General features: G+C 37.9%; 1 protein-coding gene across 2 annotated transcripts; it reads right to left on the bottom strand.

The window, feature by feature from the left end:
* Positions 1 to 1,897: 1,897 nt before the first annotated feature.
* Positions 1,898 to 24,929, bottom strand: nudt4a (nudix (nucleoside diphosphate linked moiety X)-type motif 4a). Of its 2 annotated transcripts, none has more exons than XM_067420327.1 (5): positions 24,294 to 24,929; positions 13,680 to 13,790; positions 8,089 to 8,133; positions 7,794 to 7,881; positions 1,898 to 3,487 (listed from the first exon to the last, which is right to left on the bottom strand). In XM_067420327.1, the coding sequence occupies exons 1-5, from the start codon at positions 24,522 to 24,524 to the stop codon at positions 3,282 to 3,284; spliced, it is 681 nt and encodes a 226-aa protein (XP_067276428.1). In that variant the 5' UTR covers positions 24,525 to 24,929; the 3' UTR covers positions 1,898 to 3,281. The 2 variants fall into 2 exon arrangements, with proteins under 2 accessions (XP_067276428.1, XP_067276429.1); XM_067420328.1 differs by having other exon boundaries at positions 7,794 to 7,878.
* Positions 24,930 to 26,192: the final 1,263 nt, after the last annotated feature.

Raw genomic sequence — 26,192 nt, 5'->3', positions numbered from 1 at the left:
AGCAGCAAACACACACATTCACACTAGTGGCATCAAATGAAATACTGTTTCCAAACGAGTTTCCCAAACACTCCTCCCCCTCCCTGAATGTTAAACGGAGATAGCGGAAATAAAATGAGGTCACTGGTTTTAGATTCATATATTTAAAAAGTAGCCTATATTTGTTTTTCTAATCAATTCATATTTTAACATTAAAACTGTTATATTTAAAACATGATTCTCCTCATTTCTGCGATAACAACTGACTAGATGTATATTATCCCCCATATTACATGGTTACTTGCCACATAAGTAAATAATTAGACACTAAATATTGGCTTGAGATGTGTGTAATGCTGATGCAGGAGCCGGCCCGTTTACAATGTGAACAGCGTCAGAGTCTGACATGGAAGAGAAGATATTGTTGATTCAAGTCAGTTTTGTTTTGCGCACAAAACAATATTCGTATCGCTTCATAACATTAAGGTTGAACCTCTGGAGTCACATGGACTATTTTAACCACGTCTTTAATACCTGTCTTGAAAGTTGCAGTCTGTGTGGTCAGAGCTCTTAGCCTAGAAATCTAGACGCACCCTAGCGGCAGCAAATCTAATCTGCCCGCAAGTGTCGTCTAGGAACTCTCAATACCCTTCTAAGCTGTATTCCCCTCACTCTGGACGGGCCAATCACATCGTGTATAGAGTCGGTGGGCGGGGCCATAATGACGACGGCCGAGTTGCGTTTGCTTCTAGTAAACACAGAAACTGACGAACGGTGGCAGTCTTTCGAATCAGCTTTGACAGCTTTGACCACGACTCTGGAGGACTTGGAGTTAAGCTTTTCTCTGAGAAAAGAACAAAGAACGGCACTGAAGTCATTCTTAAAAAGGGAAGATGTGTTCGAGTTTAGCCGACCGTATACGGTGAATGTTTAATCTGTCAACGAGCTCTGTTTCACCTTCGTTGCTCTGGTTGGTTGTAGCGCTATCCTATCGCGTGCAGAGGGAGTTTGAAAGACAACCGTTTATCCCGCCCCTCGGATTGAGCCCTGTCTATGGTGAGTTTCCAGACCAAACATCTTGATGTGGGTCTGGCTTGTCAGGCTACAGAGCTCTCGGGTTTCATCAAAAATATCTTCATTTGTGTTCTGAAGATGAACAAAGGTTTGGAACGACATCAGAGTAAGTAATTAATGACATAATTTTCATTTTCGCGTGAACTAACCCTTTAATGAATTTAAGTATAATTATTGGAGGTTAAAGGTCGCCCGCTTTAACACATTCACATTCAAAGCTGCTGAGCAATACTTGCACCTTACAAGAAAAACATTTTATTTTATTTTTTTACATTTTATTCCTTGCTAACTGTTGTAACAAGCAAATCAGATTTTTTTTTTATATTTATAGTTAGCAACCTTATAAGTTAGAAATGAATATCAAAGGTTTTTCTACTTTTCATCTTGAGGCAGTTCTCCTTTGAGGTACAGCCACACCCCCAGTGTCATATTGCATCAACCAAAACTATTATAATTTCATGAAATAGTGTCTTTTTAATAAACTTATATTTTAATAACCTATATATTACAATATTCCTATATACCTCCATATAGGTGAATGGACTTGCCACATGACTTTAAAGAAGTTCTTACCTGATTATATGTTATCCAATGTTATCCTGCCAAATCCCTCTTTTAGCCATGTTTTTTTAACGCATTATGTGCATACAAGCTACTACAAACCACATTTAACAACTCAATGGGATGTTCTTTATAGAGTTCGTTCTGGATTTGGAACACAGAGGTGAGTTTATTTTGTTTTCAAGGTATTTCTGATTTCCGAAGAGAGGCAAAAGAAAAATATACAAATAAAAATAATTCATAGTAATATTTGTAATTTCAGTCAAATCACATTCACATCGTGGACATTTTTACACTTTAATCTTTTACAAATCAAACAGTGTTCATTGAGTCTCACTGATGAACAAGTAAAGAGCTGAGGTGCCTGTGAAATAATTTAACTTTAAAATGTCTAAAATAAACAGTGGGACTCATAATACTAAATACTTAGGCAGAAGCTGACATTTTTAATATTAAAACATATTTACAACCCAACATGCAATCTTCCATCTGAAGAAAGATAAGTATGCTTGTTTTTACCATTTACAGTCTTAATAAAACAGTTTGGCCACATATTCCATCCCGTACAGTGAATTCCGCATAAAAATTCCACTTAAAAAAACGAACAGTGGAAGATTACAAAGGCCCCAAAGGAAAAACATATGCACAATTAAATAAAATTCCTCCTCAGCTATTTAAACTCCCTAGATTGAGTTATTGATGCGTAAATTGTTACTGTAATCAAAATACATGTGTATTGCATTTCTGCGGACCATAGAAAACACTGGTTTGGGTTAACATTAGGTGTTTTGCCTTTTCTTTTTCTGAAATATTCAGAATATAGCTTTAGGCAATATAAACAGCATAACATTACTTTGTCTTTCATGGACCAATGACACCAGATGCATTTTTTTTTTTTGCCCACATTTTTACCAAATGCCATTGTGTCTTAAAGACACAGTGGCTCAGAAGTAATTACAGGAGATGAAAAATGAAATGTGCAAAGAGAAAGAAGGGTAAGCAGATTGCACCGCTTAATGTGGCAAATTCACATTTAAGACCAAACTGTGAAAAAACCTTCAACTTCACAGCATGTTAAACCTATATTACAGGTAGATATCTGTGATGAAGGCATCTAATATAATCAAAAGTAGCCCAAATCCTTTTTTAGACTATTTAGGTATTCTATAAATCATGATTCATTTTTTTTCTTTTTTTTTCCTATTTAGTTTATCAATAATTTTAATATACCCAATACCTAACACGTATGCCTAGTTATCTATTAGATATAATTAGACAGCATTTCAAAAGACCCATTCCAGTTATCCAATTTAAACAACAATCAAACCTTTTCACATCCATCATTGTCTTCCTCCACCTAAAATTTCCACCACGGCACTCGTCTCCATTAATCTGTGCTTACTTGACGTCACGCTTCTTCAAAAAAAAACTTAACCATATTTGGCTTGAAATGCACGTTTAGAAATGAAAAAGGATTGGAAAAACAAACAAAAAAACTGTACTTGTTCTTATTGACCCAGAAACTTGCAGGCATTTCACGACAAGCCTTTGGTTTCTACACTTTAAAAAAAAAGTTTCAAATAGTAAACATTGAAATTGTACATGCAAAACTGTCTTTTCCAATCCAAGGATAGTTTCCCTTGCATCGGTGCCCTCTGGTGGCAGTTCTATCTGTGCAAACGGGCCAGTCCACAGTCCTGTGAGGCTGTCTGGCGGACGGGGGCGTTGTCATCCGTGTTAGCCGGTTCCTGAGCATTGCCGTTTGAGGGGCCGCAGCGAGGAGTGAGTTTGCGGAGATACTCTGCGTGGACAGGTTTGTGGCACTGTAGAACCCGGATTGCCTCGTCGATCTTGAACCATTTCCGCTTCCGACCTGCAAAACATATTTCAGAGCATTTTACAACACAAAGCAGTGCCGTTACCCAACTGGACCACAAACCAGTAATAAGGGTTTTTTTTTTTTTAAACTGAGACATGTACATCATCTGAAAAGCTGAACAAATAGCAATTCGCCTTTAAAGTTGTCCAAATGAAGTACTTAGTAATGCATATTACTACTAATAATACATTTTTGATACATTTATGGTAGGAATTGTACAAAATATATTAATGGAACATTATATTTACTTAAAGGGTTGTTAGTTCACCCAAAATTGAAAATTCTGTCATTAATTACTTACGCTAATGTCGATCGACACCCGTAAGACCTCCGTTCATCTTCGGAACACAAATGAAGATTGAAATCCGATGGCTCAGACAGGCCTTCATTGACACCAATGTCATTTCCTCTCTCAAGACACATTAAAGGCACTAAAGACGTCTTTACAAAGCCCATCTCACTACAGTGGCTCTACAATCATTTTATGAAGCGATGAGAATAGTTTGTGCGCAAAAAAACAAAATAACGACATATAGTGATGGGCCGATTTCAAAAACAAAGTTTCGAACGTTATGAATCAGCGTATTGATTCATGATTCGGAGCGCCAAAGTCACATGATTTTAGCAGTTTGGCAGGTTTGACGCGCGATTCGAATCGATACGCTGATCCATAACGGTTTCGAAACTTTGTTTTGAAATCAGCCCATCACTATACAAGTCGTTATTTCGTTTTTTTGCGCACAAAAACTATTCTCGTAGCTTCATAAAATGATTGTAGAGCCACTGTAGTGAGATGGGCTTTGTAAAGACGTCTTTAGTGCCTTTTATGGGTCTTGAGAGAGGAAATGACATTGGTGTCAATGAAGGCCTGTCTGAGTCATCAGATTTCAATCTTCATTTGTGTTCCAAAGATGAACGGAGGTCTTACGGGTGTCGAACGACATTAGGGTAAGTAATTAATGACAGAATTTTCATTTTTGGGTGAACTAACCCTTTAATATAATAATCAACAATTTTGACCCATACAAGAATGTATTGTTGTCTATTGCCACAAATATACCCGTAAGACTTGTGACTGGCTTTGTGATCCAGGCTCACGTGTTCTAAAAACATTTTTCTAATATTCCTATTGAGTTATAAAAAATTATATTAGGGCTATTGGGGCCTGAATGTTCAAAAACAACCAGTTTTTAAGCATTTTAAAAACAACGTTATGGGAATGACAAGTAGTGCCATTAAAAAAACATTAGACAGCCAACTAAAACATTTCAGGAAAAAAAAAGGTTCATGAACAATGTACAAATAACAATTTTGTGCTTATGTTTTGAGAACATTATTAAAGACCAAATAACTGAATAAATGTTCTATTAACATTGCTGGGAGAATGTTTGCTCATAACGTTAGCCAAAGTGGAAAACATTCCGTTAGCTGGGTAAATATACTTGCTGAATATATTGAGTTTTATATTCAAATGATAAAAAAAAAAATCTAATAAAAACCATCTAACGCAAATATAGTTTGCCATCCAACAAGAGCAAATAGGGAAGCACACAGACATATCAAATAAACAGCTTAAATTTTTTTTAATGAATCTTCTATATACAGTCCAGTATATGGAATGCTAAGGATTTCCAGGCATCAATAGTCGCAGGTTTAACCTTGAGTTGAGTTGTGTTATTATATGTTCATAGCTTACTATGTTAAGAAAATTATTTATTATTTATCTAGTATGTTATTTGTACACATGTGGCGTAAACCAATTTGGAATGGTTTCTTCTGTATTAATACAGAGATCTGAATCATCATTAAAGAGACACAGACCTGGATTAAAGATCTAGAGTTCTAGACGGTCTGAAGACTTGCAGTTTTAAAAATGCACAGCTTTATTTAAATACAGTACAAAAGGTCAACTTCACAGTGAACTTGTCATACATTTGGCTGCCCAACCATCTGACGGACAAACATTCCATTTTATTTATAGTCCTCAAAACTGTCTCTCACAAAGTGCTGAAACTTAAACATTTCCCATAAGCGTTTTTAAATATGTCATATATGCAGGAAGGTCAAAGGTCACGACAATCAGAGTATTGACCTTTTCTATGCATTCTACTCGGCTCTGTGTCAGGTAAGCTCGTTTCCTCTCTGTGTATTGAGGTTCTGATGCCCTATTTGGCAGCCGAAACGATGGTACAGGCAGAGCGAGGCCAGCGATAGGGGACTGTAGTGACGCGAACTGGAAAACAACTGTGCCCCTGCTAACAGCACGCCTCCCTGTGAACAAACCTCGGCCTATTTATACGGCTGCTGGGAGTGAAGGATTACCTGTTTCTCTTTTCCTTTCCTCACGTCTACAAATAGTGCAAGTTTTGAATTGCGCTGTCTGTGGGAAAATGTTATTATTGTGTATGCTTCCTGACAACAAAAATTCAGTAAGTAAATGGTTTTAAGTGCCTAATCCACATGCCTGCTCTATATCTGTAATAGCTTTGGAAAATAGTTACATAAATCCCCATATTTGCAGCTGCTTACAGATCAGCAGTTGTGTCTTATGAAAAGAAATGAGCTGGTCATGATAAGCTTGTTTTAAACTATTTAAATTCGGTCCTCTTAGCAGACTAAGCTGTTTGTAGACAAATAAAGTCCCTACTATTGATTTTACTGCAGACTTGGGAAGAGGTCACTTTGTTGCAAGTGAACTTCTCTGGACCCAAATTCAATAGTTATCAATCAATGCGACCTGTGTGCTGCTATATTCCCAGAAGTATAATAGCTTTGCACGATATTTGACTGTATAGTAATAACTATAATTTATGCATAATTACATGCAACTAACCCTACAACAAACCTAATCCTAACCCGATAGTAAGTACACAGTTAAATATTACTCAATATTTCACTGTAACAAGGACACCTTAAAGGAAGTGTATGTAAGATTGTGGCCAAAACTGGTACTACAATCACTTTCAAATGACTGTAGAGTGGTGTATCCCCGTTCCCCCTCCCTCCTGACTCAATTTTGCCAGATAGGCTGCAGGATCAGCAGGAGCCTTTGTAGCTGCAGCTGTGGTAACTAGAGCAGAGCTGGCAACCCGGATGCCGAAACACTACAGACTTTGTGATTGGTAGATAGGTGGAGGGTGGAGCTTCAGGCCAAAACACAACATGTCAACATCAACATCAGTTGAGGGCTACAACAACAACTTTTAAATGACAATATCCTGGCCAGACTACTGTTGCCAGTGATATAAGTATTTGAAATTAACATTAATTCTTAATGTCTTGTGACATATCAGGGCCATTTTATGATTAATTGAAATACATTTCTTCCATACAGTTCCTTTAAAATAAAGTGTAACCAATTTGAGAACTATGGAGAGGATTTTTAGTGAACAACTTTATCAAATGGCTTTCAGAAGAATTGTCTTAAAGAGACTTTGTTGATTTTATATTACAAGTCATTTCACTCGATGGCCATCTTTGGGCATGCAAGTGCAGTTCCTATCTCTTTGAATGAGGAAACATCAAAACGGTCGCCAAGGGTATGATTAAATTACATTTTTGAAATCAACATTGAAATCTGACAACTGCCTCATAAATTTTGTTTCTACATAGTGCATTTTTTAGCCTGGACAAAGCTAATGCGCATGCACAATCCTAAATGTGTGCCTCGGAATCAGGGTTGCCAGGTTTTCACAACAAAACCCACCCAATTGCTACTCAAAACTAGCCCAAAATGGGTTTCAGGGGGTAAAATCTGAATTTTTGCCGTGGTTCCCTTGCTAAAATTCGCATTTCGCAATTCATTTTTGTGATCTGTATAACTCTCTAATCTTGTCATAATTGTAATATGTTCATTAGTTGGATGGTCATGCTCATGCTATCGAGTTGTTCATGAGAACTGATTGTGTTTTTTGTGATGGAAGGGATGACTTTTTCATTGAACATTCAACCTGGACTACTAGTAACACACAGATTGCGCCATAATCATTGCCTGTGTTACATGTATGTGGGGTGGGGCTATCAAAATAGGGGTGTGTTTGTTTTGGTGATTTGAAATATCAACTACGGTTACCCAGAAAGCCCTTACATCAACTTTAATGCATCCTTGCGCAATAGAAGTATTAATTTAATAAAAAATAAATAAATAAAAATCATATAATGCCACTAGTGTGATCTGATTCACAAGTGAACAAATCTTTTGATTTACTGAACCAAAAACAATTATAAATCACTTGGAGCAGTTACTGAATTAATCTGAATTGTTTATACAAAGACAGTCTTACTCATAACGTCAACTTACCAATATTGACAGAGTCCTCCCAGTCTTCCAGTGTTTCTGTAACGGTAAGCACATACACATATGTCCGATGCTTGCTGTCCTGGTTCTGCTGTACAGAATGAGAAATATCTTGAGAAGTTATCACAGAATGAGAAGTTATCACATGGCTATACAATATGTGAATCATAGGAAAACGTGCAGTGAGTAGGTGTGAAGATAAGATATTTATGAATGTTTATGAAATAAAGCCTTGTTTATTGAAGTATCAGTGACATGCTAAGAGTAGGGTCTTATTTTGGCAGTTTGGCAGTCTTACCTCAAACACCCCCAGTAGCCTGCCAAGGGTGCCCCTCACACCAGCCTGTTTAAGCAGGAATGACATGGAAAAAGCATTAGAGAGATGCTCTTTTGTACCAATCCACAAGCCTTTTCAGTTTTAAACCTGATTGAAGCAACAAACTGCAAATCATACAGAAATATAGTTGAAATGACAATGCATATATACCCCCTACCAATTATTGTTATGATGCATTATTGTGCAGATCACGGCACTTTTTAAAAGGAAATGACTTTGGTTATGACGTAAGCTGCAGCATGATTCTATCCGTGCTAACAGCAGCTTAACGAAGATGAACACACCAAATTTCTGGAACCGCACCAGCTGACGCCGACACATCAGACCAAAACATTAGCCCCAGCTCACTGAGCTGCGTGTTTCCCGGACAACATAATGCTTACAGGGAACATCATGTCTTCATTCAGACATTGCAAAATGCCCCAACCAGCCTGGGCTCACCCCGCAAATGGGGTTGATACGACTGCTCACGATCGGAACTGACAAACAATAGGGGGCGATTTCAGGGACTATGAGAGATTTGTCTATTTAAAATGCCCTGAGTGTGTTTCTGTCATCTCAGTGTATCCTCATTTGACACGGTCACATGACATGTGCATTGCCTTAGACAAACCCTGAAAATAAACAGCAATTTTCATTCGGTCATAGCTGGAAAAGGACCAAATTGAAACATTTCATGAGGTCAAATGTAATTTTTTTGACCCATCCAGAGATTTGGCCTAGCTACATTCATTTAAAAAGTACCTATTACGAAGTCATGATTTTGTTTTTGGGGTCTATTAGAATAGGTTGTCATGTTTGAACGTTCAAAAACCACATTATTTTCCATATATTTTGAGCACCTTTCTTCCCAGTCTGTTTAGTTCCGGTCTCTTAAGCCCCTCCTTTCAAAAAGTGTGGACCAATGTATTGTGATTAATCAACCGCTTCAAACGTGTTTTGGAAATGTCACAGCCCTTACCATAACTACAAGTTTCAACACATTATGTATGCAACTCAACCATGAGGATTTGTTTGTGCATGCCTTGGTCAGGAAATATTTCAATGTGGGATATTGTGATATGTATGTAACTTAACTCCTGGGGAACAACAATGGTCCAAATATTTCGTAGTTTTCTTTTAATGGTATTAACCATTTTAATTCACAAATCACTGGTCAGGAAATTAGCAAGAATTGCACAAATACTGTAGATAAAGGAATAGCCTTCTCCAATGTGCAGGCAGCTTTTTACAGGGAGTTAGTGGTTTTCCACTCAATGGCTTTAAACAGTTCATGAGTAGGTGAAAAATGTCTTCCAGTTCGTTTGAGTTTAATCTGAGACTAAATATTCACTATAGGGTTCAAATCTGGACTTATGGCCAAAACATGAGCCTGATGGACTAACATTTGCGGGAAAAAAGTAATTCTGCAAGATTCTCCTATACTCCAAATCATTAAATGACTGTTCACAGCACCTAAGAAGGCTCCTCGCACAATGCCACCTCTTCCTTCATGCTTCACTGTGGTAGAGATGCATTTATTTTTATATTTCTCTCCAGTTTCTAATACACCGGTCTGAAACATCCCCATGCGACTCATGTTTCATTTTAATTCATTACTCTACACACAGCTTCCCATATTCTGCTAAAGGCTTTATTCTGTCTTTAATGTTTTTCTGAGACTGCAATGTCTTTTTAAGTAGTACATTTGCTTAAATTTTGCTAATATCCTGACCAATAATTTGTGGTTTAGACAATTAAAAGCTTAGTGTTTAACCATTTTGGCCCCCTTTATTTAACGAGGCATTCCAGAGAATTCAGGAACAGTGCTTATACTAATATAGAGAATAACTCACTTTCGAGTGAACTTTGTACTGTAACTTCACAGACTTTTTTCAATAGGCAAACAGCAAAATTGCATACATGGAGTTGAAATTTAATTAAGCATAATAGCTCGCCTTTAACATGACAACTAAACAAATGTATTAAGTTATAATTATATAACAATAAAAAAACTGCAGGGTTCCTCCTTAGGCCAGAGGTCTGTAATAAAAGCAACCCCCTTTGCAAGAGCTTTGGGACATCCCATCGCTGGCAAAGCCTCTGGGGGTAGTTGTTTGGGTCCCATGACTGTTGCCATAGCCAGCAGCATGCTGTAATTCACAGACAGGTTTATGGTCTCCTCCAGGGTCTCCCTAACACTCGAATGGCTTGAGTTACACCTTTTAAACCATTATGCAACAAATAAATCCCTCGAAGTACAAAATAAAGTCTTGCACATGAAGGATCAAATGGAAAGAATAGGCCAAATTTGGCTTAGTTGTGCAAAAATCAATTGTTATGCAATTATGGTTCAAGTTAACTGAAATGTAAAACTCATTCATTCGATTTTAAATTATTGAATATGCTATTAAAGAAAAGCTGGCTGATTTATTTTGTTATTCAGCCAGATAGTGTGTCCAGTCCTGTTGTGAATGTCACCATTCGTTTGGGGTACCATGATTCATTTCATACTTTAAAAACCCACTGGCTGCTGTAATTAAGCAGCATTCAAATTGGGCAACCGCAAGTGTCCAAACACCATGACTCTTGAACCTCAGGGGCATGTATATTTCAGACGGACGAGGCCAACAGTAACAGGACACGGTTTCTAAATGTCGCTGTAATGCTTCACAGCTGTCAACAAATTACCCTCTTGGCAACCTCTACGACGGCTCTTCAATGTCATGACACAGCCCATCCTTGAAATGAACCACATAACCATTAGCGGAGATGGACATGAAAAGATTCGTTTAGTGAAGCCTCTTAAATTGAAGATGACAAAGCGTGCTAATGTACAGATTGTGAATGATGACTGAGGAATCTATATGGTGGTGGTGGTATCACATGCGCATATCTTTCATCCCGAAATCTATAACAGCTGAGTCAAAAGTGTGGGCAAAAAATGAATGGAATGCAGTGTGAATGAGAGAGCTGGACATTTTAATGGATAATTGAACTGCAAAAAACAAAATGTATGTACAAAAATTTCTTCCACAGTTCCACAGAAGAAAGAAAGGTTTGCAACGGAATTTAGAGATTACATTTTGAATTAGTGGGTGTACAATCCCTGTAATGTTATGTAATATTTTTCCAGAGTCATTATTTGACTAGAAATCTTTCCACAACTGGATTAAAAAGGGGGTTACAGAGATAATGATTGGTGGCAATTTACTGTAGTGTGTTGCTTTTTTAAAAATAGTATGAGTATGCAGCATATATAGTATATACTGTTAAGCATGCAATAAGCAGTATGCACGGTGGAAAGCAAAAGAAATCCTGGTGACAAGATATGAGACAGCTGCAAACCATTACTCTCACCTAAACATGAGCAAGGTCTCTACTCAGGCCTCATTTAGGACCTTGGACCTACTGACAGACCCTCAAAAGACAGAGGGATCACCATTACCCAACGACCACCTGATGATGCAACCCGCTTCAGTAAACCAGTAAAGATAAGACGAGACTTTTATACGCTAATAAATACATAACACAGAGATCAACTGATAAGTCCTGCTAAATAACCGAAACATTTAATACTGTAAAAATACAGATGTGAATTTGAATAATCCTCATATCTATGAATGTTGTTTTTATATTGGATTAGACAGGATCACTTGCTAGCTTGCTTGTGCCATTTAAAAATGTACACTAGTTGTTCAAAAGCTTGGAGTAAAAGGGTTTTGCAAGAAGTCTCTTATGCTCACTAAATTCTTTATTTGATCAAAAAATACAGTAAAAACAGTAATACTCTGAATAATTATTATAATTTAAATAAATTGTTTTCATTATTGTGTTATGTTATGTTTTGTTTATTTTAATTTAAAATGTTATTTATCCCTGTGATCGCAAAGCTGAATTTTCAGCATCCTTATTTCCCCGTTTTCTGTTATACAAGTCCTCAAATATGTAGCCATGGTGTTAATGCCTGAACTGCCCCGAGGAGATTTTAGGTGCATGGATTTTTTCCCCTCCCTCTTTCTCTTCCATAAATCTGTTCCACCCAAAGTCATACTTCTCCTTCCACGTTTAAATGGGAGTGCATGATAGCAAAGTTTCAGTCCATTAACTTTACAGAGCCAGTGAAGTTGTTTCAAAGGCCTTTTATGTTGTGTGCGATGTTTGCACAACCTCTTCAATGGTTAATACTTAAAAAAAACTTCCCCGGCTTAAGTTAGCAGTGAATGTTTAGTTATAATTCACATCCCCTGTCACAGACTTTACTATAACTTCAGCACCCTCTAAAAATGTTATATATTATACTTAAAAAGCAATATAGACTGCATTTATTTGATCAAAAATGTTGTAAAAACGGTAAGAATGTGAAATATTATTACAGTTTAAAATAGTTTTCTATTTGATTATACCATTTTAATATATTTTATAATATCAGTGTATTCCTGTGATCGCAACATTGAATTTTTCAGCAGCCAATACTCCAGTCTTCAGTGTCACATGATCCTTCAGAAATCATTCTAATATACCGATTCATTGCTTAAGAAACATTTCTTATTTTCAATGTTAAAAACACTTCGCTTAAAATATTTGTGAAAACCATGATACATTTTTTCAGGATTCTTTAACAAATAAAGATCAAATTAACTACAATTTTCAATATGAACTAGTTGCTTATTAGCATGCATATTACTAAGATATTGGCTATTTATTAGTACTTATAAAAGCACATATTAATATTCTCCATGCCCATACATCCCTTAAACAAACTTAAATATCTTACTAATTATTAATAAGCAGTAATGAGGAGCTTATTGAGGCAAAAGCCATAGTTAATAGTAGGTTAATAGTGATAATTGGACCCTAAACTTAAGTATGACCAAAAATGTACTGTCACGTTTGATCAAATTAATGTGTCCTTGCTGAATAAAAGTATTAATTTCTTTCAAAATAATAATCTTACAGACCCAGATATTATGTATTTGATTAAATTACCTCTGGAAGGTATTTATCTGAGAGAGAGAGGATCTGATCCTAACAGACCTCTACATGGTAATTCATTAAACTAGTCTGAAAACAAGAAAATATATAACTGATTAACAAAGTGTAAAATAACAACGTTGAGTTCCTGGAGATTCGAGCAGATAAATGAGGAGTTGATAGTGTTGCCATAGAAATGCATAATTCCCAGTTCAAGGATGTGAACAGCTTTGAGTAGAACGTCACATGTTGACATTACAAAATTACAGTAATTATGACATTGCATAAATTTTAAGTCGCATAATTTCAGCAACCCTGAAGACTTTGATTACGTTGTTTGTTCAGGTGTGTTTGATTAGGGTCGGAACTAATGCTGCGTTCACACCATGTCATAATTAGCATAAATATAGTTCTGTATGCTTTCGAAATGCTCTTGGAGGACTTTGATATCATACAGCAATCCGCCTGCACTGCACTGCGCCGCTTCTACAAGTTCTACAAGCAACTATTGTTACTATAATTATGACTCTGCAGGAAAGTGGGCCTTGAGGGCCAGAGTTGAGAACCCCTGAGGTAGAAACCTCGAGGATAGAGCTCACCTCCTCATAGACCTCTCGAACTGCAGCTCCTCCAGGCTCCTCTTCTGGCTCCATCCCTCCTCCTGGAACGATCCATTGATCTGGGTGTCGACTGCTGCTAACAAGCAAAACCTGCCACACACACACACACACAAATATTCAAAAACCGAGCTAAGTCAGCTAGTCCAAATCCAAGTGCTCATCAACACTTTGTCAGAACATCCTGATTACATAACTATGCCAAACCTGATACATCAGTACCAATAATAACATCTCCATTCTGAACTTCATTGCACTCTAGGAGAAATGTTGGCCTCAACATGTACTGTAGGTAATTCATTTCATTTCATTAGAAGTGATAGTTCATGTTGTTCCAAACCTGTATAAGTCAATTTGTTGCCCATGCAATGAATGTCAAAGGCTTCCATTACAACATTGGAACCCATTGCCTTTTCCCATATCTTTTATAAAGTTTGATCACGGTCTTTTACTAAAATGAGTATATTACAAAGCATTTCTGCTTCCATAATGAGCTCCACTGCATTACTCTCACTCAATGCTGTCACTCTTCACCACTCTTCTAGAAGGCAATGGTACATCTGTGGAATCACTTCTTATAAATAAACTACCAGCAACAGCTGCCTCAGCCATAGCGACAGATTCTGTCTGCTGACAGTCAAGCTCTGCTTTGGGGTATGAGGTGTGGGAGCAAAAACAGCTGCGGCTGGGCCAGGTGACCATGGGAGATGTGAAGAAATCTCACAGGCTCTGGCTTTACATTGCTCCTGAAGGATCACGGTTCAATCATAGCCTAAGTTTGGGAAAAACTAAGACTCGATATGCCCACTAATGCAAATGGCTCAGTTATAGTAATTGTTCAAGAATAAAAATACAGCATGATAGAGTTAAAGTTGTTCACCTTTATTTTTAGCAATTTAGTGCGCTTTCATTCCAGCAAGCATTGCAGTTAATATTTGGCTATGTGATCTGCTAGTCAAAATTCCCCACCCACTGATAGCTATTTTCATGCAACTCTTCTGATTAAATCATCCTTGGAACTGATAAATTAAAACAAGGTTAGCAAACCTTCTGACTAACAGCACAAACCAGCAAAGGCATTTGCATAAATTTGTCCAAATCAACTCAAACTTTGAACAATTATGTCTGACAGACAGAATGTATTCCCTGATATGTACACTACATTATTAACCATTAAATCAAGAATCTTGCATTTTTTATCAACTATATCTTACGTTGAGTAAATTAGAGCATTCTAAGAATTTAAGCATTTCCCCACCATAATCTATAAGAATGTATTAAATGAATATAATTATATTTAAAATGTTATATAAATATAAATTACAAACGTTGCTTTTTAATATAATTTCATTACTCTAGAAAAATGTATGAAAACATTTATGGGTAAAATGAAAAAATTAAATGCATTAACATTTTGACATTTAACTTTATTCTCGGTGAAACGGCAGGAATCCTGTTTGTAAGAGTGTTTAGTGTAGGTGTTATTTTGGAAATGAGATATTATAGATTTGATTAAAATATTTTTATATTTTCCATTTTAAAATCTGGTAAAGTTTTAGGAAATTTCTGGTGTGTTTTTATTATTATTATTTTTTTTTTTCAGATTTAGTACAAGTTAAGCGAAATTATGAGAAATAGCCTATTGCTTTGGCAACTAGCTGAACTCATATGTTTAATTTGTGTTTTATATTTTGTGACGATTTGCACCTTTAGTGGGTTTTTCCCGAGCACTGGCTGGTCACATCATAAACACCTGTTGCTTACTTCCCTTTAAGGCTTTTAAAAGAAGCAAGGCCAATGGCAGCCCAGACCGCCTTGATTTGTTTCCTTATGTTTCTTTTTGCACACACTACAATGCCACAGTGTATTACATTTCTATGCATTAATTTAGCATTACTGTTGCCTGACTGCTACATTACATACACTAAACTGCCAAAAATTTTGGTACACCTGCCTTAATGGACATAAACTTTAATGACATCCCATTCTTAATCTGTAGGGTTTAATATGGAGTAGGTCCACCCTTTGCAGCTATAACAACTATTGGGAAGGCTTTCTACAAGGTTTAAGAAGGTTTTTATGGGAATTATTTTACCATTCTTCTAAATGTGCATTTGTGAGGTCAGTCACTGATGTTGGACGAGAAGGCCTGGCTCACATTCTCCGCTTTAATTCATCCCAAAGGTGTTCTATCGGGTTGAGGTCAGGACTCTGTGCAAGCCAGTCGAGTTCCTCCACACCAAACTCTCTTCCATGTCTTTATTAACCTTGCTTTCTGCACTGGTGCGCAGTCATGTTGGAACAGGAAGAAGCCATCCTCAAAATGTTCCCTCAATGTTGGGAGCATGAAATTGTCCAAAATGTCTTGGTATTCTGAAGCATTAAGAGACCACTGGAACTAAGGGGCCAACCCCTAAAAACAGCTCCATACCATAATCAAACTTTACACTTGGCACAATGGAGTCAGGCAAGTACCGTTCTGGCAACCACCAAACCCAGACTGGTCCTTCGGACTGCCAGACAGAGAAGCGTGATCCATCACTCCAGACGTGATTTTATACACGTGACCATGGAAGTGATTGGAACACCTGAATTCAGTGATTTGGAGGGGTGTCTAAATACTTTAAAATACCCTTCTGAGCTGTATTCCCCTCACTCTGGACGGGCCAACCACATCGTGTATAGAGTCGGCGGGCAGGGCCATAATGACAATGGCCAAGTTGCGTTTGCGTGCTTCTAGTAAACACAGAAACTGGCAAACGGCGGGCTTTCGAATCAGCTTTGACCGCGATTCTGGAAGACTTGGAGTTAAGCTTTTCTCTGAGAAAAGAACAAAAAACGGCACTGAAGTGATTCTTAAAAAGGAAAGATGTGTTCGGAGTTTAGCCGACCGGATACGGTGAATGTTTAATCTATCAACGAGCTCTGTTTCACCTTCGTTGCTCTGGTTGGTTGTAGCGCTATCCTATCGCGTGCAGAGGGAGTTTAAAGACAACCGTTTATCCCGCCGCTCGGATTGAGCCCTGTCAATGGTGAGTTTCCAGACCAAACACCTTGATGTGGGTCTGGCTTGTCAGGCTAACGAAACCCTGCTGTTTATGGAACATTCTACCAGCTGATGACGTTAAAAGGGTAAAGAAATATTCTCTTCACAGATAAGCACTGAATCAAGGACTGTCTGAAAGCCACAACAAAAGAATAACCGTTTCTATGACTTAAAAACAGCCTATTCATCTAAATAACATCACTTTTCTAATCAATCAATTTCTCAATCTTTTTCACTATTATATTAGGATTAATTAGCTTTATTACTCCAACCCCTCATAGTCCTGAGCATCTGCTGACATACTGACCCAGTTCAGCCCCACTGAGTGACACTTAAGATGAAGGGCATGTTAAATCCCAGCATGAGCCTGAGAGACACGTGCAACCCCATCGTCATAAACACGACCAAAAAGAGCATGAATCTTTTCAGTCGTTCCAGTCACGATAGGCATCAGGGTCAGGGCTGCGTTTGACGTTTCAGGAAAGTCTGTAAATCTATTTGTGGATTAGATTATAAAAGGTTTTACAAGTTTCACAGATAGTTTGCAACTGTTTGAAAGCAAGATCAGATTTAGTTTACCATAAACTCCTAACAGCGGAATCAAGCTATATATTATAGTGTGTGTGTTCCCTGGGAACCGAACCCATGACCTTCCAGTTGTTAACATTATGCTGTACCAGATGAGCTACTGACATGCTAAAACAACTCACATGCATAACAGCACGTCAACACAAAACTAGGCTACCAAGACATTCATGTTTTTAAATCTTACACTTCATTTGCAAGTTTGAAAGGTAAAGCTCACAAGATAAAGGAGGAAACGCTTACGGCTTAAAATCAGTCACGTAGAGCACGTAACTGAGTGCCGTTTCATTCTGGCTTGTTTTAAGGGTCATTGTTCAGGTTCAGTCCACTGTATCATGTTCGCATTTAAGGGGATCATTGTTGCCATGACAACTCTGGCAATACCCTGGCATCACTGTTATTGAACCAGTCTGCTGAGCTGGACATTTCAAAAACTGAAATAAATTCCCTGAGGTGAATGTGGTCCTCTTGGTAGACCAGAAATTACTGTTTATCGCTAACATAAGTGTTTGTATATTTAAAGCTACAGTTATAAAATCTACTTTTGTTTGGGACAAAACAGTTCAGGCATTTTACCAAGATGCAAAACAAAGGGAAGCAAAGCCACCACATTCAATAAAAGTTGTAAGCGGGCGACAGAATGACAGTGGCTCAGCCCAAACCCAAACACAAAAAAAACAAACACATTTTTTCAGAAGCAATGTATCAGCAGGATCCTTTCTGAATGTAAATACACATCCCAACCACACGGTCAAAACAAGAGAATTTTGTTAATTGGAAAGTCAACAAACCATGTTTATGTAAAGAATTACTATTGTTTTACCGATAAAACAATGCTTATTACTGCTACTATTCAATGCATACTTTGTTTGGAATACTAAACCCCACATTTCAAAACACTCAACTTCTGACCTTTCACTGTGACGAATGAACCGCATCCTTTTTTAAGATACTTATAAGCCCCTTTCACACTGCGATTCCGGCAAATACACGGATAATGCGACCCGACATTTGTTCCCGGGCCGCTAGATTTGGTTCATTCACACTGCCAGCGAAATACCGCTTTCACACACAACCCGTAATGGTCCCGGGTCGAGTTGACACGTGACATCCTGATGTGACGTATAAGGGAGAGCGATCTCAGCTTCAGCGCGGATAGTAAGGAGCTCCGTGGTCTCGACTTGTGTCCAGTTTGCGCACGTTTCTGCTTGTTTAATTTTAGTTTCTTTTGTATACGAACACTCTCTGCGTTTAAAACACCGACTAGCTCTTCTGGCACTGCAGGGTTGTATTATTGAAAAAAACAAGCTCTAGGAGTCGCACGATAACTACGTACACGTTGCGGCATTAGTTTTGGCTTTTGTTCACACAGCGCTCGTCCCGGATCGAACCCCCGCAATGTTACTAGGTCCCCGACCCGGGTTCAATTCGGTAATCAATCCCGGGACATGGTTGCTTTCACACAGAAGGCGACCCGGCAATGTTCCGGGAATATTGCGGGTCCGACGTGCAGTGTGAAAGGGGCTTTAGAGATGCACTGATTTAGAATTTTTTTGCAGATATATTACACTGCTGTCACTTTAAAGGGTTGGTTCTGTGCTGTTTTTCTAGGCTTGGTTGTGTTTATGAGACACAGTATAACATGTCTTCTTGATACTTCTTTTTTTTTCTTCTTAAAACGCTGTATTTTTCTTATATTTGACCTTTATTCCACACCGCTGTCTCCACTGTCCTTTGTTGCTTCCCGCTTCTATGAAGCCCATCCCTCCGAAAAACACAATGGTCTTAGATTGGTCAGATGGCCAAATGTAGTTTCATGTATTTTTATTGGCTGAAGTGCCAAGCACAGGTTGTCCGCAAGCGCCACGGCCCTTACCATTACGGGCAGAAGTCACATCTGCAGTGTAAATAATGGTGCCAATATTGCCATACCAATTTGACCCTGAAACAGACCCAGATAGCGGGGATGAAGGTCAAGCAGAACCTAGAACCTAGAAACTAGCACGCAAGGCTTTTAATGGACTATTTTCGTTTTTTAAGTATTTTTTTTAGTGTCACTGACAGCTGTTAGTTATCTTTCCATACTCTGGTTAAAGTTTTACTGTATCTGACTGAGTAGCTTGTTTGTAACTATATTGTTTTATTGGTAGCATGAGCAATTGGTTTCCATTTGTTTTGCAACCAAAACACACACAGACACTACATATTTAAAATGTATGTACTTAAAGGTTTAGGCCCATAAACGGCAGCTTCTACCTTTATGAACTGCTTCATCTTTTAGTATGAGCCTTTGAGCAAATCCAGTATTGAACTTGTGAAGATTCTTGAAGCTGTCTTCCGTGAAATGTGCAGCACAGACAGCTAAATTTGCATTGTAGTCAGCAGGAACTGAATTAAACACAAATTCTAACAATTGCTCCCGAAGTCCAGCGTCCCGAGGAAGGCAGAACACAGAAGTCGTACACTTGGGGTGAAAATAACATCGTTTCGATGGCATGTCTGCAACGTGGCCTCGCGCACTTGGTTGCGTGTTAGCGGGGGCAGTGTTTATGTTTATAGCAAGGGTTTATGATGTCACCAACCCGGAAAAGAAGCTCACTGTAGTCCAAACTGGCCGTTTTTGTCTTGATTTTGATCTATAAGGTGAGATGGGCTCCGCACCGCAGTTCAGAGTAAATCCCTCAGTTTCTCATAAAATAAGTAAGTGACCGGTGAACTGGGAGAAGAATCGAGTAAACTTTATGTGTACTTGTATAGTTACTTATTTATGTATCTGATATGAATAAAACATGTCGGCAAATTATATGTGAATGGATCATTATTGCTGCTTCCATAGACACCGTTGTGTATTCTACAAACTCTAAATGTATTGTTTTACTAGTACTTATGTGTATTTAAATGTTTGAAACCTAAAATAAACATTATGTGGTTGAAAACACTGCATGATATATGTCAAGCGCTGAGCACGTCCGCATGTGGCTCAGCACCAGCCAAAGCGCGAAAACACAGTTTGAATCTGGCAGTTATGTCACGTCACTAAACATTTTAAATCCCATATGTGGTACTCTCAGGGGCACCAAAATAAAAATCCCATGTGGGACCGCTCAAAAGGTTAACAGAGGATGCAAGGCACAAAAATTTACAAAGTTCCTCCTGTTTTTCGCGCCCCACTTGTCATGTCTATTCCCCACCAGTGGGGAGTGCCCCACATTTTGAGAAACGCTGAACTGCTCCAAGTCTACCTATAGGAATATGATGCCCATCACAGCATCCCTATATATAAGGCCACTCAGTATTATCAGCAGCTTTACTGTGTTGCTCAGGAGGCAATTACCCTTCTCCATCCCCAGCTCCTCCTCTCCGCAGTTTCACTTACTACATTTCATAGGCAGTTTTTACCTAAGTAACAAACTAGTATTATTCCATTCTGAACACACATTACCATTCAAAGTTCAGTTTGGGGTCAGTAATTCTTTTTAAATGTATTTGAAAGGTGATGCAAATCTGAATTTTCAGCATCATCACTCAAGTATTCAGTGTCACATGATCCTTTAGAAATCATTGTAATATGATGCTCAAGAAACATTTCTCATCAATGTTGAAAGAGTAAAATATGAATTTTTGTGTACTACTAATATACCATGATCATTTCGTTTCAGGATTCTTTGATAAACAGGAAGTTTAAACGAACAGAATTTTTTTGTAACAATGCAAAAGTCTTTACTGTCATTTTTAATCAATTTATTAAAAGTATTAATTTCTTTCAAAAAAGATTTTACATACCTCACTTCTTAAAGGTATGGAGTATATATGGACTCTTTAAATTTTCTGATACTGATTTGCAATCCAATTAAAACACCTTCTACATGGCAGCATCCTATCATTGCTGCATTGTTTTGTATTTTCTTCAGAAAAAAGTATACTCATATATACATGTTAAAATGTCCAACTTTACAGCCTGGTACAAATTGTGGTTTTGTTCTATAGATCTACTTTTGCCTTCCATGATAACTGTGAGGGGTGAATTTTCTTATAACTCATTCTTTTACATTATATTAAGTGGTGAAGTTCTGCATAATTATGGGCGTGGCCACTTTGAGTGACAGGTGGATATACGTCATGCCTGCACGTTTTGTTCATTAATCGCCTGAAAACAGTTTTGATTAAAAGATCGATTCTTGGGATATAAGAATCAATATCGGTTCATCAAAATTAGATTTTTTCCCCCATCCCTATTATGAGGCTTTGTGAGGTGTTGTAGGACAAGAGCACACACAGCAGATGAGCTGAAAGACTGCACTTCTCAAGAGTGTGGTATGTTGTCGCTTGTACTCGGCTAACTATCACTACGGCAGGAATGCACTGACGTCCACAGTAGAGTTCCTGTACTCAACATTTAAAATGATCAGAAGTTATTAGAAATAAACAAAAAAGAGGAAAGGATAAAAGAGAGCTAAACAGATATCGTTTAAATATATGAGAAAGAAAGAGATCGATATAAAAGTGGGGAAAAGGACTCTATCAATGGACAGTGGGTGCTGTCATTCTGGTTCTATAAATTGCTGCTGATATGTCACTTGGAGCCTTAGAACATAGTGTAACTTACCCCCTCCCCTCCCCTCCTCCTCTCTTAGTGCTAATCACATGGAGGAGAAACCTGGGAGACCTAGTCCTGTTGCAATGCGGAACACTCAGGGTCTGAGGCTCCCGTGCCTCAACATGTTTTATGTAACTGACAACTCTAGTAGTACTTCATTAAAAAGTCACTGACTTGGTACTTTGGACAAGTTCAAGTTCATTTAAGGAAGAAGACATCTATGGAGGAGTATTTGTGTATACAACAGCATTTTCCTGTCATTTCTGAGTGCACTACTCACATCAGGTCAAGCCCTTGTCTCAGAAGTGAAGAACACCTCAACTGTGACTGACACGTTTCATAATAGACAGTATTTTTAGTCTAAGCAGAACCTACTTTCGAGGAGGTGGCAAAATGCTGCGGGTGATCAATTTGATAGCCGTTTTCAACGAGAGACTTTGAATTCTGTGGAGCACAAATTATATTTTGAAAGTCTTTATATGCTTCCTTTCAATGTATGGACAAACATTTTTCAAAATATCTCATTTGGTGTAAGACAGATTATGGCAAGTCATTCAGATTTAGAATGACATGAGTGTGAGGAAATGATAAGTGATTTAGATCTAAAACTGATTCTTTGTGACTATCCATTTGATATTTTGAGCCTAAATGTGCAGAAATTGTCTGCGGTGTACATGTAAAGCATTCACCAGACCAGTCAATCACAAACACCTACACTATGCAATAAATCCAGCCTCTGTAAAACAACATAAAATTTCAAGTCTGTCTTCTTCATAAATACCCGAGGCAGACCAGATTAAGCAAACTAGCTGTATGAAAACAAAATCTCATACTATACACATTAACAACCCTGCTGATTAAGAACACTGCGTCCCCCTTATTCCCGCTCTCATATAGACTCATATAGTTGTTTTCTGTTGTGTGAACAGCTGTCATTAACTCAGGAGTAAAGCTCACTGCTAGCTTTTAGTGTGCTGATCTCATTGATTACATTTATAACACCTGCCATCAGTCCTGCTCCATGCACAGTCATATATTTCTAGACATGAATCATGGCTTAGTGGTCGTTGAGTGAGTTAATAATGTTAAAAAATGAAAGCCTACTGTGAAGAGGTACCTTTATTTGTAATGTTATTTAGCTACTGACTAATATTATAATGCATATTACTAGTCAGATAGTCAGTTTGTACCACAAAAGCAGAAATATGTTAAATAGATATTTTTAATTTTATTAGTAAAATCATTAGGCTACTATTGAAGCCATTCTGATTAGTCATATGGCAACTATAACAAAATTAACTGTAACTAATGAAATTTAAAAAAAAAAGGTACAACATCTAGTCACAGGTGTCTAACAAAGCTGATACACATACTATTAGGACTATAAAGAAGAACTAAAACCTATTGTCTAGTTACTGCTAAAATTGCATTACATAACTGCTTTATCTGTTACACATACATACACACATTCATACAAGTCGGAAGTTACTTAATGGCAAAGTTGGAAAAGGAACTAGACTAGCCACTACTTGGATAGTACTAGTAACTAATAATTAGGTGGTCACATGTTACAATAAAATTCCATTTGCTATAATAATAGTTACATAATAGTTAAAGGGATAGTTCACCCAAAAATGCCATGATTTACCCTCAGGTTGTTCCCATCCAAACCTGTATGAATTACATAATTTCATTCTCAAACTGTTGGTGGACCCCACTGAATTCCATTTTTTTTTATACTGGAAGTCAATACGACCAACTTGCTGGTTACTGACAATCTTTAAAATAATGTATTTTGTGTTCAACAAAAGAATGAAATTCATACAGGTTTGGAACAACATTATAACAGAATTTTCACTTTTGGGTGAACCGTCCCTTTAACTACATTAGTCAACATGAAATAACAATGAAAAATTCTAAAAAGCTTCTAAAGCTTTATTAATATTTGTAAATGTTAATTTTAAACGTTTACTAATAATACATTATTAAAATCAAGTTAATATTATTTAATGCACCTGAGCATTAAAATGAACTAAGAATGATCAGTTGTATTATTATTACCTAACATTAACAAAGATGAATATACTGAAATAAAGGCATTGTTATTTTTATTTTTTAAGTTACTGTCGTTAGTGGGACCTTAGATGAAGTGTTATTGAATCAGTAGCCTATCTAATGACTCCAGTCACTAATGGTTTGATTTATGAGTATAGGTCCTGGTAAAATAAAATGCATAGCCTACTGGTAACAAGGAAAGTCACTTTAAAACATGTTGCAATATCTATTTCTGATGTCTCGGTAGGTAACGTAGTGGTAGTAGTAGTAGTACAGGCAAACCACTGCACCTTTGCACTTTTCTTAGCCTTACCTCGTCCTCCCGATCGTTCTTGAAACACAGACACGCTGCTCGTTTTTTAAAGCCCTCTCCGTCGTATGTCCTTGTCTGATTTGGCTTGAATTTCATCATGTGGGGTTTTCTCCGAACAAAACAAGAATACAAGTGTTCTAGGTTGCCTAGTTGTTGGAGGATTCTACGCGCAACGCAACTGCCTTTCAGGCCAAGAGCTGAAAGTCGTCCCAGATTTTCCAGGCCGATCATACAGTTTGCATTTATGAGACGTGCCTCACGTCGAACACATAATTCCTCTCTTGACAGCGGAGAATGAGAGTTGGGATGTTCTCGTCTTGACCATGGTGGCTGGTTGGTGCTGTGTGAACACTCCTCTTCTCCTCTGCTGCGGCTCTTCGGCTCTGCGCAGTCGCCTTAAATCAGCTGCAATAGGATCTGCGTTACAAACCCGAGATGCCATCAACAGATAGGCGTTTCCCCTTTTGAAAATATGAATGAGACATCATCCCAGGGGGAAATGGATTCACCGACGCTTGAAGTGGGTAGAATTGAACTATGCTGCATGTGTCGCTATAAATTTGATACACATGTCAGTTAGTTATTGATTCAAAGTCGCAGAGACAAAACACACACTGCAGCGTTATAACAGAAATTGTGGTGACGTTGTACTGGCGCCATCTGCTGATAGCCTAACGTTACCTGTGTAATAGCCTCAGAGCTGCCAACTCTCACGCATTGGCCGTGAGACACACGCATTTGATTGGTTTCACACGCTCACACGCCACACCCCTTATTTCTCACGCTGAAGTGTCAACCCTGTCGGTCAAATGCCTGAAAGATAAGTTTATCTATAGATCTACCTGATGAGCAACTCTTAATCAGAGCCGGTCGCCTAGGGCCCCGCCTTATCTTGGGATGCCCCGTCGAGAGCGCATTATTGCAGCGCGAAAGTACATTAATGTAGTGCGCGAGCGCGAATCTCTCTGCTCGCGCGCGGAATATAATGCGCGAGCGCAAATTTCTCTCTTCTCGCGCGCGGAATGTAATGTGCCGAGAGCGAATCTCCCTGCTCGTACGTGGGAACTCTGCGTGCGCTCTCAGATACGCTGCACTTGGAAGATTTTTCTCTGGGCTCACTCAGAGAATATGCCTGCACTTAAAACGTGTCCAGTGCAATCGCGAATCTCTGTGTGTGTTGGAGAGAGATGCACGCAAAAAGAACTATACCAAACTAAGCTACTGATTTTAGTTGGTCTGAATCATGGGCGGCCAACTAAAATGGTCTAAATCAATTCCATTTGTTGCCTTCAGTAAATTAAATAGCTCAGTTTTTTTCTGCCTGTATTGGGCATAAGATTAGTAGCCTAATGAATGTGTGCATATTGTGAATTAATTTAATAAACGTGGTCACCTTTCCCAGTAGCCTTCAATAAATTAACGTGTCTGCAAAAATGATTCATAAAACATAAATATCAGTTAACCAGATTTACTTTCTTCACTGACGAAAATTGTCCTTGACATGGTTTTTAAGCTATTGTTATCAAATTTTTTTGGTCTTCAGAACATATTAAAATGCACATATGTAGATCATAGAAATCAAAATTTTCTCGGGGGTGCATGCCCCCGAACCCCCCTAACTACCTCTCATTTGGAATCTCAGTGATTATAAAACTGTGCCTTTATTATGATTAAGGGATGTAGGTCCTATACAGAATAAGGCCTTAATATTTGATTTATAAGTAGCAATAAACAGCCAATATCCTAATATAGAATTGGACCCTAAACTAAAGTTTTACCATTTTTGTCATACCCTCACTGGATCCGTCATTACTAAGTTACGCCACTGTCTCTATAGTGCTTTAAAATTGTGTGTGTCTATAGGATGTATACAAACCGCCATATAGATGCAAAAAACAA

This window comes from Pseudorasbora parva, chromosome 16 (genome assembly GCF_024679245.1).
Source record: "Pseudorasbora parva isolate DD20220531a chromosome 16, ASM2467924v1, whole genome shotgun sequence".
Classification (NCBI taxonomy): domain Eukaryota; kingdom Metazoa; phylum Chordata; class Actinopteri; order Cypriniformes; family Gobionidae; genus Pseudorasbora; species Pseudorasbora parva.
Note: the sequence above shows the minus strand (reverse complement) of the source record. Positions and strands in the feature narration are given on the sequence as shown.

Excerpts from the sequence above, each read along its gene's own strand:
- nudt4a (XM_067420327.1), bottom strand. The coding sequence starts at position 24,524 with ATGATCGGCCTGGAAAATCTGGGACGACTTTCAGCTCTTGGCCTGAAA. Across the intron at positions 8,134-13,679 it reads TTCGAGAGGTCTATGAGGAG|GCTGGTGTGAGGGGCACCCT; the intron begins GTGAGCTCTATC and ends CTGCTTAAACAG. Across the intron at positions 7,882-8,088 it reads GGCTACTGGGGGTGTTTGAG|CAGAACCAGGACAGCAAGCA; the intron begins GTAAGACTGCCA and ends CATTCTGTACAG.